General features: G+C 41.4%; 1 protein-coding gene across 1 annotated transcript in view; it reads left to right on the top strand.

Moving 5' to 3' along the window:
* LOC146363564 (venom phosphodiesterase CdcPDE) overlaps positions 1-24,703 on the top strand; it is a 50,135-nt gene that overhangs the window by 1,195 nt on the left and 24,237 nt on the right. Inside the window, exons 3-18 of the mRNA XM_084918987.1 lie at positions 2,991-3,125; positions 3,218-3,343; positions 3,910-3,970; positions 4,452-4,546; positions 8,047-8,126; positions 10,327-10,446; positions 11,030-11,139; positions 14,270-14,335; positions 14,448-14,520; positions 15,996-16,104; positions 16,625-16,747; positions 17,521-17,552; positions 19,857-19,984; positions 20,369-20,438; positions 20,529-20,616; positions 22,650-22,822. Coding sequence (XP_084775113.1) covers positions 2,991-3,125; positions 3,218-3,343; positions 3,910-3,970; positions 4,452-4,546; positions 8,047-8,126; positions 10,327-10,446; positions 11,030-11,139; positions 14,270-14,335; positions 14,448-14,520; positions 15,996-16,104; positions 16,625-16,747; positions 17,521-17,552; positions 19,857-19,984; positions 20,369-20,438; positions 20,529-20,616; positions 22,650-22,822 — 1,589 coding nt within the window. The remainder of the gene's footprint in view (positions 1-2,990; positions 3,126-3,217; positions 3,344-3,909; positions 3,971-4,451; positions 4,547-8,046; positions 8,127-10,326; positions 10,447-11,029; positions 11,140-14,269; positions 14,336-14,447; positions 14,521-15,995; positions 16,105-16,624; positions 16,748-17,520; positions 17,553-19,856; positions 19,985-20,368; positions 20,439-20,528; positions 20,617-22,649; positions 22,823-24,703) is intronic.

Below are 24,703 nucleotides of genomic sequence, written 5' to 3'. Positions count from 1 at the left end.
AGCATCTCATGTCAGAGAGAATTAACTTCCTCCACTCATTTTAAAAATGTCATTTAAAAAGGAGAATGTCCTCCTACAAATGTTTTCCTTTGGATGAAAAAGGGATTTCTATTCCTCACAACTCATTAAGCTGTTATGTTGTAGAGACGTTTTTGCTTTCACCAGAATTAATTCACATTTTTCCTGTTTAAAGTTCATTTTTACCACTAAAGAGCTGGCGGTGACTTATTTTGTGTCTTTTCCACAAATCTCAATTACTTAAAGGTCAAGTGAACATTTATTACAAGGTGGAGCAACTTTGACATTTAGTACCTGATTGTACTTCTAACGGTCGAATAAGCTTTAGAAACGAAGATGAAAGATGAACTGAAGTGTTCACCTGTCAACAAACATTCTGGTCTGAATGTTGAAATGCTGAAAGCTTTACAGACAGAAATGTTGAAGCCTAATAACTAATGTCAGTCATGTTACACTCGGTTCTGTGCCTTTGTCAGAGAAGGTGCTCGTCCATTAAAAACACCAGGCTGTTTCCTCAGGGTCAGAGTTTTAGTCTGTACATTGTAACACTTCTTTTCCGAATGACTTAGCTGCCGGGAAATGTCACCGGTGGTGAATCCAGCCAATATTCTTTTTCACCCACACAAAAAGATTTTTGGTTACATAACAGAATAAGCAGGGGGACTGCTGTTTTTAAGCCTGTAGAAACCATCTCAGAAATGTCTCTAGGAGCTCAAACCATCTAGCAGCCGACCAGACATAGCATCACAGATCCGGGCCTAGAAACACATACACAGCCTTTTATAAGCACTGGAGGATGCATTAGTGTTCTAAAAGTGATCATAATTCACAATAAACAATGCAAGAGTATTAAATGAACCACACAGGTTGTTTTGTATTAAAGCTGTACTTGTATTTTTATGAAAAGTAGGTGGCAATTTCTACATTTAAAACAGAATATCTGCATTGCTGCATACCAGCATGGCTAAAATCCAAGAACACAGCCAAAATACTCAAATAATTTCACTTGAAGCTTCCCCTACCCTGCAGAGAGCAGCACTCTTTCCATTTGTCTTGTGCAGGAAATTTTTGTCTTGATGTCTAATAGAAATCACATTTAGTATCACAAGTAAACTGTACATCTGACAATGTGACACATGAGTATATCTCATCTCATATCTCACCTGATGTCCATGACCGATCTGGTGCATGTGACTGCTTCACTGTTTTTCAAGCTTTAATACTCATCAGCATGTGAATAAACTGACTCAAATGATCAGCAAATCAACAGTTTCTCATGTGAAAATCAGCAAGACTTGCGAGAAACAAGAACAGATGGAAAGCTTAACTTACTGGAAGGACAATCTGGAAGCTGAAGGGAAAATGGTCAAATTATGCAAAAATAAGTCACTCTCTTAAAATATGTGAGTCACATTGAGATCTCACGTCCATGGACCATTGGATGACAGGGTGGGGATTATTAATGCGAACATCTCAATGTATTGAGGTTATAATCACCTGATGTAAGGCGTCAGATTTCAAGAAAAAAGCTGTTATATTTGCAAACATTACTTATCGTAATCCTGGAGGATGTGAAGAAGCGTTGCCTGTGTATTCCCAGATTTAAAGGCCAGAACTGTGTGCAAAGAAAGAACTGTCTACCAGCTTATAGGCGTCACTGTGCTGTGAAAACACAGCATCGACTTGTCTGAAATTTCACATGAAATGTTTTTTTCTTCCCATTAATCAACATGTGTGTCAGAACCAGGTGCACTCTGATTCATGAGGCTACATCCTCCAGTCAGCAAGTAATTAAAAAAGATGCAAAACACAGACTCAGACATCTGAGCAAACAATGAGGGGAAAACACTCATTTGCTTTGTTGTTCAAAGTGTTGTTAATATGTTGGAAAGCAGATGAGAACAGCCATCTGTAAAACATGGTGGAAGCTCTGACAGGGTCTGGGCTGCAGCGATGTCGGGCTCAAAATTCATGAAATTATAAATGGATACCACACCCTTGATCCACCATGCAGTACAATCTGGGAGCCTGATTGCGATCATTTTTATTTTTCACCATGGCAATGATCTCAAACAGTAAAAGTATGCTTCAGTAGAATAGAGACACAGTGCAACACTAAGGGTCGTGAACCTCCCGATCATCCTGACACAACACAACCAAAGGCAGCCAGCATCCAAAGCAGAGCTTTGAATGTTTCTCATGAAGCCTGGAGAACGATTCCTGGAGATACTTGAAGAAATTACAAGAAAACGTACCTACAAGAGTTCAGGCTATGTTGACTTTCAGGCTCGGTAGAAATGCACAACATTTCCAACTATGTCTGTGAAATGAAGCCGTGACAATATAAGAATATTACGTAAATAAAACAGATTCCATTTCACGATGAGCTAGTTTATTTCACATATTTTGTGTAAACTGTAACTAACCCAAGAAGAGACCACATTTCATTTGCTTTGGTGGAATTTGTTTGGCTCCTGTCTCAATCATTTTCAGCTGTGGTGATGCAGTCTCAGCTGCTAATTTAAGGTGGGACTCAGTTATTTCATGACTGCATAGATGAGCACTGCTGATGCACTTCAAAGTGCTTATTAGATCCAGAGTGTCACTGCTCTCAGGACAGATTACTTACATGTAGACAGATGTTCTTCCTGTACTGTGTTGGAAAATCTTCAGTACATTGAGCTCATTATATGTCTGAGTAATCCATGACAAGAAAGCCATGATGGGAAATCCTTCCCCTGGTTGTTTCTGTAATGATGAATCACCAGTTTAAGATCTGAAAATGTTCCGTTTGTTTTGAATGAAGAAGAAGAAAATAACATCTTCTCCTTTATAAAGTTGGAAACAACAACCAAGGTTTAAGTTCAGCTTATCAGTTTTTTTGTTTTTGCAGCTCTCTTTGTTTCCTTAAATGTCTCTTTTCTCTTTTCATCTTCGACTAACTCTGCGCTCCTGTTTTGTCTCTGTTGCAGTCACGCCCCTCACATCCTGCAGGAATAGATGTTATGAGCCTTTTGACAACGAGAAACCTGGCTGCAGATGTGATGAAAACTGCGTCGCCGCCAACAGCTGCTGCTTTGACTACTATGACATCTGCACTGCTCCTAGTGAGACTTTGTTTGTGACTTATACGTCCTTCACTGCTCACCAGCAGAACTGAGTGTACTTCTGTACTTAACTCCATGACCGTTTCCTTCAGCTGAGCAGTGGGAATGCACAAACGTGCGCTGTGGAGAGAAGAGGCTGACGCAGAGCAGGTGCCACTGTTCAGACGACTGTCTTTCTGCTGGAGACTGCTGCACCAACTACAAACATGTCTGCCACGGTGAGGCTGCAGGGACATCGCACAGGGTGCAGACATAAAAGAAATCTGTAAAAGCCAGTAACAGTTTCAGGAGACCTGTTTAGCCATGAGAAACACTTGTAGATCTTACTTTGAATAAACAGAGAAGGTTGATGAGAGAAGGCGATTTCTAAAACTGGTTTATTGTTAGAATTTCCTCTTAGGGTACGAGTGGCTCCTGCAGTGTAAACCCCTCTGTATACGTGGTTCATCTTAAGGACCTCTTAACTGGAGTGGTGTAAGAGTTTGAAAGCAGGGGTATATACAGCACATTAAAGCTGACCCAGTTCTGTAGCTTTTTCTTGTAAATAATTGCTTTCTAGTTTAAACCATAACCCACAGATATTTATCTAAGAAAAACATTTTAGCAGCATTTAGAGGGAATTTTCTCTCATTACATCTGTAGAACCCTACTTGCACTTATACTGCCAGCTTATACATACAGCTGGCAGCAAAAATGACAAAAACAACAGACGTTAGGAAGTGTATTCAAAAGTCCCGTACCATCAGATGTCACTGGTGGCATAAACATTATGGTCTCGCTGCAGGAGAGAAACAGTGGGTTGAAGATACGTGCGAGGACCTGTCAACCCCCACGTGTCCCGCAGGGTAAGAATTTATACCAAATATATTATAATCCCTTTGGAAATGCAATAAACTGAAGATTGATTGAAAACTGATTGAAATGATCTTTGATGCACAAAAGAGCAACTCTATTTCCATGCATGCTTTCTTCTACCAAACAGCTGTATTTGTAACATAGCCTTTCAACGATTATATTTATTCTTATTATTTTAAATGAGGCCTTGATATTTCTTATAATTGCAGATTGCATTTAGAAAAGTAAAAGTAGCTACAATCTTTGGATGATAGGGAGTATCAAGCTAACAACCAACACAAGCTAGCATAGCTATAAAGGTGTGTAGACAGTTTGGCTGTGAGCAGAGTGAAATGATCTGATCTGTGGTGGACACACAAAAGTATTCCTACTCATAAATCAGCCAATTTTTATCCAGCTTGGCATGTTTATGTCAGTATTTAATGTTTCAGAGTTTCTGCTACGTTTGATGGTTGTTTTCTCTCCTCGCAGCTTTAAGCAGCCGCTGCTCCTTGTGTCTTTGGATGGCCTCAGGGCAGAGTATCTGCAGACATGGAGTGCACTCATCCCTGTCCTGGATAAACTCAGTCAGTGTCAACCTTCTGTTTTTAAAGAAACATGATTACCCTCATACATGAACAAAACCTCTTACATGTCTGTTTATTGTAAGAAACGTGTGTCTATAAACTGCCTGCCTTTAGGCTGCCTTTGGGCTGTTTGACGACAAATTGAAAGCAAACATCATCATTCATAAGAAATCAAAACTTCAAGATGAAACATGCCCAGTTATCTTATCAAAACAGATAAATACAGGGAGTGCAGAATTATTAGGCAAATGAGTATTTTGTCCACATCATCCTCTTCATGCATGTTGTCTTACTCCAAGCTGTATAGGCTCGAAAGCCTACTACCAATTAAGCATATTAGGTGATGTGCATCTCTGTAATGAGAAGGGGTGTGGTCTAATGACATCAACACCCTATATCAGGTGTGCATAATTATTAGGCAACGTCCTTTCCTTTGGCAAAATGGGTCAAAAGAAGGACTTGACAGGCTCAGAAAAGTCAAAAATAGTGAGATATCTTGCAGAGGGATGCAGCAGTCTCAAAATTGCAAAGCTTCTGAAGCGTGATCATCGAACAATCAAGCGTTTCATTCAAAATAGTCAACAGGGTCGCAAGAAGCGTGTGGAAAAACCAAGGCGCAAAATAACTGCCCATGAACTGAGAAAAGTCAAGCGTGCAGCTGCCAAGATGCCACTTGCCACCAGTTTGGCCATATTTCAGAGCTGCAACATCACTGGAGTGCCCAAAAGCACAAGGTGTGCAATACTCAGAGACATGGCCAAGGTAAGAAAGGCTGAAAGACGACCACCACTGAACAAGACACACAAGCTGAAACGTCAAGACTGGGCCAAGAAATATCTCAAGACTGATTTTTCTAAGGTTTTATGGACTGATGAAATGAGAGTGAGTCTTGATGGGCCAGATGGATGGGCCCGTGGCTGGATTGGTAAAGGGCAGAGAGCTCCAGTCCGACTCAGACGCCAGCAAGGTGGAGGTGGAGTACTGGTTTGGGCTGGTATCATCAAAGATGAGCTTGTGGGGCCTTTTCGGGTTGAGGATGGAGTCAAGCTCAACTCCCAGTCCTACTGCCAGTTTCTGGAAGACACCTTCTTCAAGCAGTGGTACAGGAAGAATTCAATTCAATTCAATTCAATTCAATTCAATTTTATTTATATAGCGCCAAATCACAACAAAAGTCGCCTCAAGGCGCTTCATAGATACAGAGAAAAACCCAACAATCATATGACCCCCTATGAGCAGCACTTTGGCGACAGTGGGAAGGAAAAACTCCCTTTTAACAGGAAGAAACCTCCGGCAGAACCAGGCTCAGGGAGGGGCGGCCATCTGCTGCGACCGGTTGGGGTGAAAGAAGGAAGACAGGATAAAAGACATGCTGCGGAAGAGAGACAGAGGTTAATAACAGATATGATTCAATGCAGAGAGGTCTATTAATACATAGTGAGTGAGAAAGGTGACTGGAAAGGAAAAACTCAATGCATCATGGAAATCCCCCGGCAGCCTACGTCTATTGCAGCATGACTAAGGGAGGATTCAGGGTCACCTGGTCCAGCCCTAACTATATGCTTTAGCAAAAAGGAAAGTTTTAAGCCTAATCTTAAAAGTAGAGATAGTTTCTGTCTCCTGAATCCAAACTGGAAGCTGGTTCCACAGAAGAGGGGCCTGAAAACTGAAGGCTCTGCCTCCCATTCTACTTTTAAATACTTTGGGAACAACAAGTAGGCCTGCAGAGCGAGAGCGAAGTGCTCTAATAGGGTGATATGGTACTACAAGGTCATTAAGATAAGATGGGGCCTGATTATTTAAGACCTTGTATATGAGGAGCAGGATTTTGAATTCAATTCTGGACTTAACAGGAAGCCAATGAAGGGAAGCCAAAACAGGAGAAATCTGCTCTCTCTTTCTAGTCCTGTCAGGACTCTTGCTGCAGCATTTTGGATTAGCTGAAGGCTTTTCAGTGAGTTTTTTGGACATCCTGATAATAATGAATTACAGTCGTCCAGCCTGGAAGTAATAAATGCATGAACTAGTTTTTCAGCGTCACTCTGAGACAGGATATTTCTAATTTTAGAGATGTTGCGCAAATGGAAGAAAGCAGTCTTACATATTTGTTTAATATGTGCGTTGAAGGACATGTCCTGGTCAAAAATGACTCCAAGGTTCCTCACAGCGTTACTGGAGGCCGAGGTAATGCCATCCAGAGTATGAATCTGGTTAGATACCATATTTCTAAGATTTTCAGGGCCGAGTACAATAACCTCAGTTTTATCTGAATTAAGAAGCAGAAAGTTAGCGGCCATCCAGGTCTTTATGTCTTTAAGACATTCCTGCAGTTTAACTAATTGGTGTGTGTTATCTGGCTTCATGGACAGATAGAGCTGGGTGTCATCTGCATAGCAGTGAAAATGTATGCTATGTCTTCTAATGATGCTGCCTAAGGGAAGCATGTATAATGTAAACAGAATTGGTCCTAGCACTGAACCCTGTGGAGCTCCATAATTAACCTCAGTGTGTGAAGAGGACTCTCCATTTACATGCACAAATTGGAGTCTATTAGATAGATATGATACAAACCACTGCAGTGCAGTACCTGTAATACCTACAGCATGTTCTAATCGCTCTAATAGGAAGAAGTCTGCATCCTTCATGAAAAACATGATTTTCATGCAGGACAATGCTTCATCACACGCGTCCAAGTACTCCACAGCGTGGCTGGCAAGAAAGGGTATAAAAGAAGAAAAACTAATGACATGGCCTCCTTGTTCACCTGATCTGAACCCCATTGAGAACCTGTGGTCCATCATCAAATGTGAGATTTACAAGGAGGGAAAACAGTACACCTCTCTGAACAGTGTCTGGGAGGCTGTGGTTGCTGCTGCACGCAATGTTGATGGTGAACAGATCAAAACACTGACAGAATCCATGGATGGCAGGCTTTTGAGTGTCCTTGCAAAGAAAGGTGGCTATATTGGTCGCTGATTTGTTTTTGTTTTGTTTTTGAATGTCAGAAATGTATATTTGTGAATGTGGAGATGTTATATTGGTTTCACTGGTAAAAATAAATAATTGAAATGGGTATATATTTGTTTTTTGTCAAGTTGCCTAATAATTCTGCACAGTAATAGTCACCTGCACACACAGATATCCCCCTAAAATAGCTAAAACTAAAAACAAACTAAAAACTACTTCCAAAAACATTCAGCTTTGATATTAATGAGTTTTTTGGGTTCATTGGGAACATGGTTGTTGTTTAATAATAAAATTATTCCTCAGAAATACAACTTGCCTAATAATTCTGCACTCCCTGTAGTTAAACGCTTTCACACAAAGGCAGCTTCCACTGAATTTCCTGCTTATCAAATATAAATTAGTGTGTGTTCAGGGTTGCATCTTATGCTTAATGAAGTTATTCAGCCTGCAGGCAGGGCAATGACTCACATGGTCATATTAAAAGGAAGTCACATGGAGGAATTAATTTGGCACCATTCCTTATTTATTCACAGGAAGGTGTGGAACTTCAGCTCCATTCATGCAGTCCGCATTTCCCACAAAGACTTTTCCCAATCACTACTCCATTGTTACGGTAGAGACGCACAGCACTCACACTGCTGCATACATTAATACATCTTTTTTTACAGTAAACAAACTTGATCTTTGTGTTTGTTAGACGTAGATAACGTGAATAAACACAAAATGCAGATTTTAAATAAAGATGTTTATTATTAAAGGCCCCGAGTGGAAAAGAGTTTGTCCCCTAAACCTAATAACTGGTTGGGCCACGCTTAGCAGCAACAACTGCAATCAAGTGTTTACGATACCTGGCAGTGACTCTTTTACAGCTGTGGATGGCTGAATTGTTGTAATTCAATTCAGCTGTGTCCCTGGTCATGTACCCGTTTGTCTGTTCTCTGTCTTCATGTCTGCCCCCAGAGTCTAAGTGTTTTCTAGCGTCTCCTGGTCTCTGTGATATTTAGTTTCAGTTCATGCCTAAGTTTTGTATTCCCTGAGCTCTGGAGTTTCAGCAATAAAAGCTGTGTTTGAGTTTGAGTCATCTCCAAGTCCTGCATTTAGGTCCTTGCCACCACCGCATTTTACTGTTGGTATGATGTTCCTTTTCTAAATTGAAGGGTTCCAAAACTTATACTTTTATCTTGTCCATCCAGAGAGCATTTTTACAAAAATCTTGGGGCAAAACTGAGACGAGCCTTTGTTCCTTTGGCTCAGCAGTGGTTTTTGTCTAAGAAGTCTGCCATGCTGCCTATTTTTGCTCAGTCTCTTGTTATGGTGAGGTCCTCACTAACCTTAACAGAGACATTGACGGCTGTATCTCAGGTGGTAGAGCAGGCCGCTAACCAGAAGGTCAGTGGTTCGATCCCAGTCTGCATGCCAAAGCAAGATACTAACCCCATGTTGCTCTCTGATGCATCCATCGCAGTGTGAATGTGTATGACTGTGGTGTGGTGTGATTGGGTGTATGAATTAGAAGTATAAAGAACAAGAACCAGTCCATTTGCTATTTTAGTTCTTTGGATGTTGTTCTGGGGTCTTTGGGACCACTTGGATGAGTCTTTGCTTTGCTCTTGGAAAGAAGTGCACTCACATTTTCTCACAGGGCCATGTAGGTTTGGATCCCCCCTTAATAATAAACACCTTCATTTAGAAACTGCTTTTTGTGTTTAATTGTGTTATCTTTCTAATATTTACATTTGTTTGATGATCTGAAACATTTAAGTGTGACGAACAAACACCACTGTGGGTGGCTCCTTTTTACACACCCTGCACATTTATGTCTGCCTAAGCATGTCCACACACACCCTCCCCAGCGTTGTACTACACTGTGTTATTCCTCAATATTTCTTGTTCTGGTGTCATTTTTATGCAGTATTACTCAAAAACTTTACTGGGTCAATTTCTGTGAAAGCTCGGGAGCATCAACAAAGGAAGAACCACAAAATTCTGGATCAAATCTGGGTCATTCTTCTCGGTCAGTTGCAGATTTTGGTGACTCGGCGCTGGGAAAATAAAAACAACTTTGTGACACCTTCAACCTAATAAATGAATAAAACAGTCACAGTGATCTGTTGTGGTAATAAAGCATTCTGTACTGAGTCAGAATAGTGTGTAGTTTAAGAAACATGTTCAAGTTCAAGTTGAAGTTTCTTAAGTGCCAGTTCATCACTAGAATATAGTAATAAAACTATATTCTCTCTGAAATATAGAAGCATTTATTACGATTATACTTGACATTAAGGAGAGGAAAGTTACAAGAGATAGCAGGCATGACCAGATTTTCCAGATTTTCCAGATCTTGAGAATATCCATCAGCCTGGAGTTTTCATCTCTCAGATTCCAGATAAAGGTCACTGGGATTTCTGCACCAGCCTGCTGCTGAGGCCCTCGCGATGCAGTAAACAAGTCGGACAGTAAACAACAGAACACGGAGAGTTCATCGTGCCTGATCCATATCTCACATGATAAAACACACCCAGTTCTTGCTGAAACTCTTACAAGGAGTTCCCTTTCAAAACAAGCTCGTTCATCTTCTTAGAAATCACGTAAGGGAATTCCGACTCCCACGCACTAGAAGTTTCCTTTCAAGGTCCATACAAAGCACATACTTGTGGTATGAAGACACATGACCCAGACTTAAGGATTACTCCGCTCTGTTACGAAACAAAGAATGCTCAAGTGTCCTGCAGGATGCTTTCATACAAGATTGATATACTCAGTTAAACTGAATTATTAATTATCTCCTCTCTTTCTTCCTTTTCCTCCTCCCTCAGGGTCTCTACCCAGAGTCAAATGGTCTGATTGACAATACCATGTATGACCCGGTGTTCGATGCCACCTTCTCCCTGTCCAGTCCAGAGAAAAATAACCCCGACTGGTACCTTGGACAACCTGTGAGTCTTGATTTACACACACAAACTGAGCGACCTTTGGTCAAATTACATTTAAATTACATTTAAAAATTAAACGTTAAAGGGAAGGTGACCTTTTAAAGCAAATAAGATGAGAAAGAACATCTTACAGGTTGAGATCATTTCTGTCAGTGTAATGGAATACAAAAATACCAAATACAGTTTTTGGTTTTGGATTGTTTTGTTTTGTTTTGGGCTTTTTTGCTTTTGACAGTTTCACCTAAGGAGAAGTCTCCGGGCACTTGCACATTCCTGCTCTGCATTGCTGCATGCAGCAGTTGTATAATATGGAAGAAGCTTGTATGGCTCTGTTGGTGCTGTTGGTTTAAGATGGTTAACATTGTTTTGATAATAAAGATTCCACTTTAACATGCTGCTTCTGAAAATGGACACAGAGCACATTCATTTAATGTCAGTTAGTGCAGCAACGTAGAAACATTGCATCTTGTAGAAAGTAACTTTAATAACAATAATATCAACTCTTATAAACGTTGTTAAAAAGAAACTTCAGAATCAGCGTTGAGCACGTTTCAGTCAAGCTCATACGTCTTCTTTGTTTTTGGAGATTTGGCACACAGCAAAGTCCCACGGACTGAAGTCTGGGACTTTCTTCTGGCCTGGATCGGATGTGAAAATCGCCGACAGTTTTCCTGACATCTACGTACCTTATGACGGGTGAGACCATCATTTCTAGTTAAAAAAATCACTTTAGAACTGAATGATGCATGAGCGCCTCGCATCCCCCTGGAGAGTAGTTAACAAAATCCCTGAGACACAGATATTCAAAGTTTGCTGTGTAAAAAATTCCCCGTCTACTTTTCATCCGCTACTCCAAAAACAGCAGCTTAATGTCAAACACTTTGTTGTTTCGCCTCCTCTTTAACCTCCCTCAGTGGCCTATTGAGACTCCCAGTGGATCATTTCATGGAAAATCGGTGTGCCACCCCTTTTGACCGTGCAGTAACTTAAGTATATGAAGCCAATGCAAAATGATACCTTAGTAGGTTAATGAATATAAGACTTAGGCAAATTAAGTATTAAAAACTGAAAAAATACATTTAAACTGTGTAAAAATATAGTAGCAGTAAGTCCTCTTACACTGTGATCCCATCTCTCTTGCTCGCACCACATCAGAGCTAAATCATATTGCATCAGGTCCCACTGTTTGATTTAAAAGCCATGGAAAATCTGCCAATCAAAACAGCAGCACCATGCTGGTTGCACTCAGTATTTTACAGTAACTTAACAGTGAATTCATAATTGGGCTTTTATGTAGTCTGATTATTTAACCCTGGGAGTTGATCTTTGAGCCAAATCACATACTGGAATCCATGAAGCAACATCAGTAAATGTGCAGTGTGTTGGAAATATTCCGATATGTTGCACGAGCAAAAAACAAAAAAGGCTTCAATGTGGCGACAATGTGGCCACAAAAAACAGAAAGAAACTGTTCTTGAGTATTTGAGTCTCTGTGCTGATGCACCTGTAGCGCTGTAGGGAAGCAAGTTTAACAGGTCAAAACCAGTGTGGGAGCTGTCCTCGATGATGTGTGCGACTCTGCTGAGGCAGAGCAAGGAATAAATGCCCATCAGGGAGGCGGGAGGGCAGCCAAAGATCTTCTATGCTGCCTTGACTACACTCTGAAGCCTCACCCCGTCCGCCTTAGTGCAGCTGCCGTACCATACTGTGATGCAGTATGTCAGCAGGCTCTCAGTGGACGAGTGGTAGAAGGTCAGCAGCAGGTTAGTGTCAGTCAGTGCTGTGCCTCCCGGAGGCGACGATGACTTCTTTGGTTCTCTTAGTATTCAGTGCCAGGTTGTTTTCTGAACACCAGGCTGCCAACGTCAGGACTTCCTCTCTGTAGGCTGCCTCGTCTCCCTTTGAGATGAGTCCAACTACCATGGTGTCATCCACAAACTTGATGATGTGATTGTTGTGGGTGGAACTGCAGTCATGGTTGTAGAGACAATGCTGGAGAGGGCTCAGCACACAATCCTGTGGGGAGCTGGTGCTCAACGTGCGAGTGGAGGAGAGATGGGGGTCGGTGGGTGAGAAAGTCCTTTATCCAGGCACATGTGGGAGGAGGGAGGCCAAGAGTGGCCAGTTTGGTGATGAGGATGTCCGGTATGATTGTATTGAAGGCTGAGCTGTAGTCCACAAAGAGCATTTGGACGTAGCTTTGCTGCTGCTACAGGTTGCTCAGCACAGAGTGGAGGGCTATGCGACGGCGTCTTCTGTGGATCTGTTTGCGTGGTTGAGGGTTAAGGTCTGGGTGGGAGGTAATCCGTGATGTGCTGAAGGACTAGTCTCTCGAAGCATTTCATGATTACCGTCGTGAGAGCCACAGGGCGGTAATCGTCAGGCTGTGATGATGACACTTCTTCGGCACTGGGATGATTGTGGCTGATTTTAGACAGGATGGGATGGCTGCCTGATCCAGTGAGAGGCTGAAGATTCTGGTGAAGATGAGGGTGAGCGTGTGGGCACACGCTCTCAGCACCTTGCCAGGTACTCCGTCTGGACCGGCAGCCTTCCTGGGGTTCACTGCTAGGAGCACACGTCTGACATCGTGTTACAGTCAAAGGAGCGGTGCAGGAACCAGGTGAGGATGAGGATGGGAGCAGGGCTGGAGGAGATGAGGGCTGCTGTTGTGGTGTTTCAAAGCGGGCCTTGAGGCAGTTTATCTCCTCCACCAGTGGTGCAGCCAGGTTTTCTGTTTTCACAGAACAGCCTCTGTAGTTTATGATGTCTTGTATTTCCTGCCACAACTCCCGTATGTTGTTGCTGGACAGGCACTGCATCTAAGGGGGGTGTAGGATGGGGAGAGGAGGAGTAAGAGGTGGTCGGACTGGCTGAGGTGGGGGAGGGGTATGGCTCTATATGCATGTTTAATGTTGGAGTAAACATGATCCATACTGTTCTGTGTTTACATTGGTGGAATATACACAGCCGTGATGATCACTACTGTTAGCTCTCTCTGTAGAAAAATAGTCCGGCATCTTACCGACATGCACTCGAGGTTGCACAGCAGTGCCTGTCCATAATTGTCCCATTTGTGCACCAGCTTTCATGCACGTAAATACAGAGCCCCCACTCTGCTCTTAGCAGAGTGCGTTCTGTTAGCTGCATGCTAGCATCGGGTATTCCCAGGTGAAGCCAGGTTTCAGTGATAATCAAAGCACAGCAGTGACAAACAAAGTGATTTTCCACTAGTTGTAAGTCATACGTTTGATTCAAGCCTCTTATGCTTCGTCTCCCTAATATATTACAGACTTAGTAAGAAGGATGCATCATTCCCAATAAATAATTTTTCAGTTACTATTGCAAACAGGTGTATTTTAACCAAGACCTCACTAAGCACATACTAAACCAAAACAGTGAGTAAAAACAAAACTTAATAAAACCAACAGACCGATGGGAGGCGAACTGCAGTATCTGACTAATGAAACCTCTTACGTGTTACCGCCACCAGCGTCAGTGCAGTCAACGCACTGATGATGCAGACATACACATGACTAGTTTCAAAAGTGCTAACGCTCACTGGTAATGTTGTAAGCACGTTCGTGAAATTCAGATATTTGGAAACTTGGATAGTCAACTTCACAGTGATACGGGCATGTTTTTCAAAATTGTGCATCAGCCAGGGTGGCTGTTCGTTAAAGGTGTTCAGCAGGAGGGACTGTTCTGTGTTTACAGTGGTGGAATATACACAGCCGTGATGATCACTACTGTTAGCGCTCTCTGTAGAAAAATATCACTATTTTTACACTGACCTTCTACTTTCTATTTGTTTTTATTCTTTTAGTACCGTGCCGTTTGAAGAAAGAGTGTTCACTGTGCTGAAGTGGCTGCAGCTGCCGGCTAATAAAAGGTTGGTTACTTTTTTTCAAAACAAAGACTTCACAAAAGGAAGATAAAAAAAGATAAATGTGAACTATGTTTGCTTTGACTCAATTCTAAGTAAAACAACTCTTTCCCGCCAGGCCGGATTTCTTTACGCTATATCTGGAGGAGCCGGATAAATCTGGACACAGCTATGGTCCTGTGAGTGGAGGGGTAAGGTCACTCGACTCATTTAGATAAGAAAGAGACGAAGGGACAGCTGCTCTGCTCTTTTGGTTCATGAAACAAAACAAACCAGCAAAGATAATTCCATGATGATTTGATATGCCAAAAGCTCATTATATTGGTGACTGACGTTTGTCATTGCTAAATATTGCTGAAGTTCTGATAAAGCCCATGGGACAATGATTAAATTGATAATTGTAACATGTTTAAGTAGCACAGAGAAAGCTGACCTATGCCGCCTTTCTGGCACCGGTTGGAAATGCGAGAGCGATGTGCAGATGTTATTCTGTTGTAGCCCCTCTGGCCCAGTGCTGAAACAAGATCCTCATGTTGAAACCACTCGTGCATTATCCACACCAGTAAAACACCTCGCAGTGAATGATCACAGATAAGTGAGCATAATAACAAAACTCTAAAGTCCACTGACAAGTCTCATAAATCTCCATAAATATTTATGACACTTCTAATTAAACAATTAAAATTGCATCTGTCAAGTCGGGCTTTTGGGAGACCTTAATGGATCGCGTATACATCCACGTGGTGACTTTTGGGAAAGCGCTAGACAACTGATGACAATAGCATCAAAAATATGGATTTAGTGGATCAGTCACAGGATTTGGCCATGCAGACAAATTATGAAAAAAAAAGCATATTTTTTAGGGAATGTGTGTTGGGTCTGGAGATAACTCTCAGCAGAGTTCTCCTGAATTTCATTTCAAATAGTTGTAATCTTTAGATGTGGACGTGGTTGGTTTCAATGACAAAATAAAATCAACATGCAGATTTTAAAAAGGAATCAACCAGCTATTTACTGGCTGAGTGAGTGAGTGACTCACTGATGGGGAAATGCCTGAAAAGCACGAGACTCACGTGTGAAGAAGTGATTCATGCTTTCACTCATTAACGAAGAATGAAAAAGGAACGACACAGTAGACAATTTATAGTGTTCCTCTTGGAAGGACTGGTTAAAATAGAAAAAAGGAAAACACATCAATGGCCAAGATTTGAATTACGTTTTTCTAATGAAGTTCGTCATTGCTCGGTCATGGATACTTTTCTTCCACTCTCGTATTACTTTGTTTTCAGTAATTTAACCCTTTCAGACATAGTGGTCACTGCAGTTACAGCTATTCAAAGGCTGTTTCCTTGTATTTGTGTCAGTGTTGATGGCACACTTGCACATAAACCACTACATTGGACACTGATGTGTCACTCCATACCATGCCACTCACTGGCCGTTTAATGTTACTATAGGTGTATGATGTGTTTCACTGTTATTTAACCCTGGCATGCAGGAATTATGACAACCTCAATCAGGATTTTCTTGTTTTTATACATATTTTCATTCCTAAAGATGAATAAAAATTCTCAGAGAGGTTGTCATAATTCCTGCATGACAGGTTTAAAGTACAGCAACATTATTTGCGTCATATTTATTTGAACATTTAATTTGTTTTCTCCAGATTATTGCATCACTCCAGGGTGTGGATAAGATCATTGGTCAGCTCATGAATGGACTGAAGCAAATTAATCTACACCGCTGTCTCAACATCATTATTGTGGCTGATCATGGTAACAAACCACTCAGAGTAATGTGGCTCTGAAAACACGTCTGTCACATGTGTTCAAAGAAATCAGTGTCAATAGAAATGTTTACATGTGCTCTTTGTTTACCATGCATGTAGCTTTACAACAATCCTTGGCTTGCCTCATAAAATTTTAATGATTTAAGCAAATTTTATTTTTGGGAAAGTCCAACATGATTCAGAGTCATGGCTACAAAGACCAGAGCATTTAAAACAGTACTGGGAAATAAGAAGGCATCGTCTTCACCTGCCTTTATTCACTTTGATCTTACTTTATCTTTGTGGAATCTCTTCACTGGAATCTTACCACTACATAGGAAATAAAAACAAACACACGTTCCAGCAATTGGACATTGATAAAGCAGTAACACTACCACCATCTAGAACGGGATCATAATGGTTCATGAGTATTCCACATAAGGAATAAAGCATTCCAAAGTTTTTGTTTGTTTTTAGTTCCACTGAAGAAATTAAGGCTGTAACGTAACAGCTGAATGTTGCTGCAGGTATGGAGGAAACAAGCTGTGAAAGAAAGGAAACAATGAAGGAACTCGTGGGCGATACCAGCATGTATGTGGTAACTGAGGGTCCCATTGGACGCATCAGAGCCAAGAGCAAAGGCGCACTGTGTAAGTAAATGTAACAACAAAGTGCTCTGCTGCTTGTCTTTAATGAGGAGGTGGGATGAGTCATTGATGATAGGTTTCACCAGCTTTTTGAAGTCGTGAGCAACTATATGGTTCCTAAAGCATGTGAAATCTGCGAGATTACCTAGGTCTCTTTTGTGTTTGAACCTGGTCATACTTGAATGTTGCAGCCATATCAGTACAACATCAGGGCATGGCTGTTTCAGAGACAGTAAGGCACGAGACAGTAAAAAGGCTTGATGCCTGATGCATCAAGCAGAAAAGGCTTGGATGTCTATCAGTTAGTTTCACCTGTCCATGGCTGACCCAACATATCTGATTGACTCTTGGTAAAATGCTTGTTTTTAGTTCTTAAATTTGGAAGATTATGATGGCTTGATTTTTAGTTTCTATTGAAAATGCATCACATAACATTGTAGATGTAGATGCTCTCAGAGCTTTACTAAAAGACAGACATTGAAAAAGAGGCAACGATGCCAAAAGGATAAAGAATCATACAATATGTTTCCACTCCTGCACAGACGAGTTGTGTCTCTCTAAGACTCTTTAGTTGTGTTGGGACACAATGCTGACTGAAAAAAGAGCAAATCTGTCGATTACAAAGCTATTTGTGATATCTCACTAACAAACATATCGCACAGGAAAATTCCTTCAAAATGCCATTTAAATTTGAATTTTAAATTAAAAACACGATTTAATTGCCGTGCCTTGGCTTTGAACTTTCTGCAATGACATAAATGTTTCCCTTTCAACAGGGGACTCTGCTGGACTTGTTGCTAATATGACTGTGAGTATTTTGTTTTAATTTCTTACCAAAATGTACAGTGAGGAAAATAATTATTGATCCCTGCTGAATTTGTTTCTTCACTTTCGAAGAAATGGACTGTCTTTTTATGGTAGTTTTTTCTTGACCCACTTCTTTGTTACCTTGGTGGTATGTTTTGGGTCGCTGTCGTGCTGGAACACCCATCTACGACTCATCTTCGTAGTTAAGGTTTTACAGTATATGACACCATCCGTTGATAGTCATTTTATATTTCTTCCATTTCTTAAAACTTAACACCAAGTGTTGTTACCCTCTCACAAAACTTTTTCTTAATGGTCTTAGAGCCCATTCATTCCATTTTTGTGCAGGCTTACAATCTCATCCCTCACATCCTTTGACATATGGGTGGACTGTTCTGATATTTTGTCACTCTCCATTACAAATAAACTACCATTAAAAAAATATTTTCTTTTAAGTAAGAAAACTTACAAAATCAGCAGGGGATCAGGGGATTTCCCCCTCTGTATGTTATCAAATTCTTTATTCTTGAGAGTAAGGGTTAGTTTTACAAGAAAGATAGGGGAATTTAAAAGGAAAAATATTGTAACATATTGGCAATTACAACGTATAAAACAACAAGATACAGACATGGACAAAATTGTTGGTACCCTTCGGTCAATGAAAGAAAAAATCCCAATGGTCAAATAGAAATAACTTCAATCTGACAAAAGTAACGATAAATAAAAATTCTTTAAATCCTAACCAATGAAAGTCAGACATTGCTTTTCAACCAAGCTTCAACTGAAATATTAAAAAATAAATAAATAAATGCATGAAACAGGCCTGAACAAAAATGATGGTACCCCTAGGAAAGAATGAAAATGATGTGACCAAAGGGACATTAATCTAAGGTGTGTCCACTAATCAGCATCACAGGTGTCTACAATCTTGTAATCAGTCAGTGGACACACATATATATATATATATGACTCCAGGTAGTCACTGTGTTGTTTGGTGACATGGTGAGTACCACACTCAACATGAACCAGAGCAAGCAAAGGAAAGAGTTGTCTCAGGAGATTAGAAAGAAAATCATAGACAAGCATGTTAAAGGTAAAGGCTATAAGACCATCTCCAAACAGCTAGATGTTCCTGTGACTACAACTGCACATGTTATTCAGAAAGTTAAGATCCATGGGACTGTAGCCAACCTCCCTGGACGTGGCCGCAGGAGGAAAATTGATGACAAATCAATGAGACAGATAATCCGAAGGGTAACAAAAGGGCCCAGAAAGACTTCTAAAGAGATCCAAGCTGAACTTCATGCTCAAGGAACATCAGTGTCAGATCGCATCATCCGTCGTTGTTTGAGCGAAAGTGGGAGATGACCAAGGAGGACACCATTGTTGAAAACAAATCATAAAAAAGCCAGACTGGAATATGCAAAACTACATGTTGACAAGTCACAAAGCTTCTGGGAGAATGTCCTGTTGACAGATGAGACAAAAATGGGATTTTTTGCAAAGGCACATCAGCTCTATGTTCACAGACGGAAAAATGAAGCATATCAAGAAAAGAACACTGTCCCAACTGTGAAACACGGGGGAGGCTCGGTTATGTTCTGGGGCTGCTTTGCTGCATCTGGCACAGGGTTTCTTGAATCTGTGCAGGTACAATGAAATCTCAAGACTATCAAGGGATTCTAGAGAGAAATGTGCTGGCCAGTGTCAGAAAGCTTGGTCTCAGTCGCAGGTCTGACAATAGGAAAATGACCCAAAACACAGCTAAAAACACCCAAGAATGGCTAAGAGGGAAACATTGGACTATTTAAAAGTGCCCTTCTCTGAGCCCTCACCTCAATCCTATTGAGCATCTTTGGAAGGAGCTGAAACATGCAGTCTGGAAAAGGCGCCCTTCAAACCGCAAACAACTGGAGCAGTTTGCACATGAGTGGTCCAAAATACCTGCTGAGAGGTGCAGAAGTCTCATTGACAGTTACAGGAATCGTTTGATTGCAGTGATTGCCTCAAAAGGTTGTGCAACGAAATATTAAGTTGTGGGTACCATCATTTTTGTCCAGGCCTGTTTCATGCATTTATTTAAAAATAATTCAGTTGAAGGTTGGTTGAAAAGCAATGTCTGACTTTCATTGGTTAGGATTTATAGAATTCTTATTTATTATTACTTTTGTCAGATTAAAGTTATTTCTGTGACCATTGAGTTTTTCTTTCATTGACCGAAGGGTACCAACAATTTTGTCCACATCTGTATACAACAAAAATGTTCCAGGATTGGATTACGAATGAGTGTCTTTCATGATTTCAGTGTAAGAAGCCAGACCAAAAAATCAAGCCGTACCTGAAGGCGAACCTACCAAAGCGCCTTCACTTTGCCAACAGTCGTCGCATTGAAGATGTCAGCATCCTGGTTGACACTAAATGGCTGTTTGAGAGGTATTTATGGTGCTACAGTCTTAGACATTCTCTCTTACGGTTGTAGCCATGTGTTTTAGAGTACAGGGATTCATAATGTTAGCCAGACACAAAGTCATTGGTCTGTGGGTTTCAGACTTTTATAGTGTGTCAAACACAGTTTACCTCAGTTTAATTTCTTCCAGAAGGGTATAAATGCTTTTCCCCATTTAATGGACATGAAGTCATACTCTGTAAAGGTTTCTGGTACACTGTTGTAAGGCATAATATCCTGGCACTTGAGCTAAACTCTAGTGGGGTGTAATTTTGCCCCTTTATCGCTTCATGGGGCTCAGTAATCATTTAAGTCTATATTCAGAAACTTATATGATTGATTACAACTGGCAAACTCTTCTTTCCTCATAGGGATCCAGGGTCTCTCACATTCTGCTCTGGTGGTAACCACGGCTATGACAATGACTTTGAGAGCATGCATGTAAGCACTGACAATTACTCTGTTCTGTGTTTCTAAATTGGAAAAACATTTTCCCAGTAACAACACTCACTTTCTTAATCTCTATTGTAGGCCATGTTTATTAGTTACGGCCCCAAGTTTCAGAAGGAAAAAGAGATTGACCCCTTCTCCAATACTGAACTTTACAATCTAATGTGTGGTGAGTATTTTCCCCCCGCAAATTACCACCACTGTACACCACTCGACCGTATCCACTCAAAATCTGCTGAACATAAGACACTCATAACAACTGCATATAAATAATAATAAAAATAAATAAATTAGAGCAATCTGGGCTGCAGCAAAACCCTAAATAGTTGAAAAGAGTTTCAGCTGATTTCACAAAGAGTAAAATCAGCTGAAATTTGTAGACAAACCATTTTTGTACACAGAACGTTTAGTGCTGTTGCAGTGCTACAAAATGTTATAGGACTCTCTATATAATAATATAAGCTATAATGATCTATATAATAGATCATTATATATTATATATAATGATCTATATAATAGTGGCTGGTCTACTGTTCTGTCACTGGGACGAAAACCGCATCGTTCTTCCTGAAGTTCAGCTAATGGATGACTCTCCTTTCCAGCACCCTGGGATAGACTTTCTCGGGGATGCAAAGGAGTGTGATCCCCCTATAGTTGGAGCACACTCTGCCACTCGAAAGGTACCGCTGCTGATCTCCATGCAACATTGTAGACAGCCCAACAACATCCAGAGCCTTCAGGAACTCAGGGTTAACCTCATCCACCCCAGGGGCTCTGCCACCATTGAGTTGTTTACCTGCCTCAGTGAGTTGTCTTGCTCGTTTCCAGACTCTGCTTCCACCATAGAGTATTCCTTCTACCGCCCGACAATGTTTAAGTCAACAGCGCTCCACCCGCACTATACACAGTGAACGTAGAGCACCGCTTTCCTCTCCTGAGTTGCCTGATGGTTTTCCAGAGTCTCTTCGAAGGAGTCCAAAAGTCTTTTTCCATGACCTCTCTGAACTGCTTTCACACCTGAATTTTTGCTTTCGCTACTGCCCGAGGTGTGTTCTGCTTGGGCTTTCGGTACCTATTCACAGCTTCCAAAATCCAGGGCTAACCAAGCCCAGGAGGACTCCTTTTTCAGCCCTGTAACTCCCTTCACCTCTGGTGTCCACATTTGGTTTTGGGGTTACCACCATGACAGTCAACAATCACCTTACAACCGCAGCTCAGTGCAGCAGCTTGGGCAATGGAGGTGCTGAACGTGGTCCATTCAGACTCAGTGTTGCCAGTCACCCTCGGAACGCTGTTGAAGCTCTGCTGGAGGTGTGAGTTAAAGATCTCACGGGCCAGGGCCTCTGCCAGATGTTCCCAGCACACCCTCACTTTTACTCACCATACTTTTAGGTGTGCCAGATCTGTCGAGCATCATCCCCCACCACCTGATCCAACACACCACCAGGTGGTAATCAGTTGACAGCTCAGCCCCTCTCTTCACCTGAGCATCATCAGTGGCCACAGATGTGTTGATAAAATTACAAACTCGATCATCGACCTGCAGCCTAGGGTGTCCTGGTGCCACGTGCACTTATGGACGCCCTTATGTTTGAACATGGTGTTTGTTGTGGGCAAACTGTGGTTTCCACAGAAGTCCAGTAACAGGACACTGCTCAGGTTCACATCTAGCAGGCTCCCAATCACATCCCTGCAGGTCTCACTATCAGAGCCTACATGAGCATTGAGTCTCCCAGGAGGAGGACAGGGTCCCCAGGTGGGGCACCATCAAGCTCACCACCCAGGGACTCCAAGAATGCGGGGTACTCTAAATTGTCATTCATCCCATAAGCATAGACGACAGTCACCCCCCCCTCTTTAATGATTTTCAACTGCTTCCATCAGGTTGTCGTTATAAAGTGCCTGCAGTGAAGACAAAGAGACATAGATTGTCTTTTGTACCTACTACTAACATTATTAGGGTTAGGAAAAGATTGTGGTTTGGGTTAAACCACAGCGCCTCACAACACCATTGATTAAGCAATGCATGTGGGAATAAAACATGTGGCCTTGTCTGTAAATATGATGTGAGAGCAGCTTTGTTGAGATTTGAATATTTGTTGCCCTGACAAGGAGAACAGACTGACTAATTGCACACATCTGGTACTCAACAAACAGCCGTCATCAGGGGCACAAAAGTAAATTCATGTTTGTTTAATGCAGATGTCCTCGAGGTTTCTCCTTCCAGCAATAATGGAACTCACGGCAGCATGAATCACGTATTGCAGCAGCCCCACTACACACCAGTGCACCCCGCTGAACAAAGTGAGCCCGCTCAGTGTCCACTGGTCAGCCTAAACCCTGAAGACAAGCTGGGATGCTCCTGTGGTGAGGTGGTGGGTACATCACTGTCACTCAAAAGCATATATATAAAATGATATGATCATTATTATTCTGTGGGAATTAAGTCTGTGGAAAGCATCCTAACATTTTCAAAAATATGACAAGAAATACAGACTGCAGCTCAAGACTGGATGAAAGCAAACTTCCGTGGTAACAGTCAAAACAATAATAGTTCACAGATCAGCTGTCTGCTTTTTTTTTTAGCAATGCACTTTCAATTCAATTCAATTCAATTCAATTTTATTTATATAGCGCCAAATCACAACAAAAGTCGCCTCAAGGCGCTTCATAGATACAGAGAAAAACCCAACAATCATATGACCCCCTATGAGCAAGCACTTTGGCGACAGTGGGAAGGAAAAACTCCCTTTTAACAGGAAGAAACCTCCGGCAGAACCAGGCTCAGGGAGGGGCGGCCATCTGCTGCGACCGGTTGGGGTGAGAGAAGGAAGACAGGATAAAAGACATGCTGTGGAAGAGAGACAGAGGTTAATAACAGATATGATTCAATGCAGAGAGGTCTATTAATACATAGTGAGTGAGAAAGGTGACTGGAAAGGAAAAACTCAATGCATCATGGGAATCCCCCGGCAGCCTACGTCTATTGCAGCATAACTAAGGGAGGATTCAGGGTCACCTGGTCCAGCCCTAACTATATGCTTTAGCAAAAAGGAAAGTTTGAAGCCTAATCTTAAAAGTAGAGATAGTTTCTGTCTCCCGAATCCAAACTGGAAGCTGGTTCCACAGAAGAGGGGCCTGAAAACTGAAGGCTCTGCCTCCCATTCTACTTTTAAATACTCTAGGAACAACAAGTAGGCCTGCAGAGCGAGAGCGAAGTGCTCTAATAGGGTGATATGGTACTACAAGGTCATTAAGATAAGATGGGGCCTGATTATTTAAGACCTTGTATGTGAGGAGCAGGATTTTGAATTCAATTCTAGATTTAACAGGAAGCCAATGAAGGGAAGCCAAAACAGGAGAAATATGCTCTCTCCTTCTAGTCCCTGTCAGTACTCTTGCTGCAGCATTTTGGATTAGCTGAAGGCTTTTCAGTGAGTTTTTTGGACATCCTAATAATAATGAATTACAGTAGTCCAGCCTGGAAGTAATAAATGCATGAACTAGTTTTTCAGCGTCACTCTGAGACAGGATATTTCTAATTTTAGAGATGTTGCGCAAATGGAAGAAAGCAGTCTTACATATTTGTTTAATATGTGCGTTGAAGGACATGTCCTGGTCAAAAATGACTCCAAGGTTCATGCAGTTGGGGAACACGAGGGGAAAAAGCATCCAGACTTCTGGAGAAACGTTCTGAAAGGGTTCTCACCTTTTGTGGATATAAAGGCATTATCCTGTTGTAGAAGCCACCAGCCTTTTTAGGGCTACTGTGATGCATCTACAATTTCCTTGTATTTCAAATCTGTTATTCACAAATTATTAGAGTCACACTTGCTGCACCACAGCCCCTAATGATATACTCCATGGCCAACTTTTAGAAATACTTTTATCTGAATGGAAATCTGTGTTTTTCTATTTTCTATTATGCCTACGACTGAATCATGTCTGAGGTCTAGATTACTGCCATCAGTCTACAAGTCTTGTTTCTGAGATGCTATGAAGTTACCATGAATTCAATCTTTGATGTGTTATTGTGGTTTTGGTGGAAGTGATTTATTCTTTTAAAAAACCTCAAGCGTTAATCTGTTTTCTATGACCAATATCCAACTAGTCACCAGTGTACTTGATTTGGTCTGCATCATTTGTTGAAAATAGTGAAAGTTTCCAACCAAACCTTGAACCACTGAAAGTAAAATTCTGTTTCACTTCCTCTGAGGTGCAAATGCCAAATCATCCACCAAGTTAGTTGGTGAGAT

This window comes from Perissodus microlepis, chromosome 22, assembly GCF_051167445.1.
Source record: "Perissodus microlepis isolate ML-2025 ecotype Zambia chromosome 22, ASM5116744v1, whole genome shotgun sequence".
NCBI lineage: Eukaryota > Metazoa > Chordata > Actinopteri > Cichliformes > Cichlidae > Perissodus > Perissodus microlepis.
The sequence above is the reverse complement of the archived record's forward strand: the minus strand, read 5'-3'. Positions and strand labels throughout refer to the sequence as shown.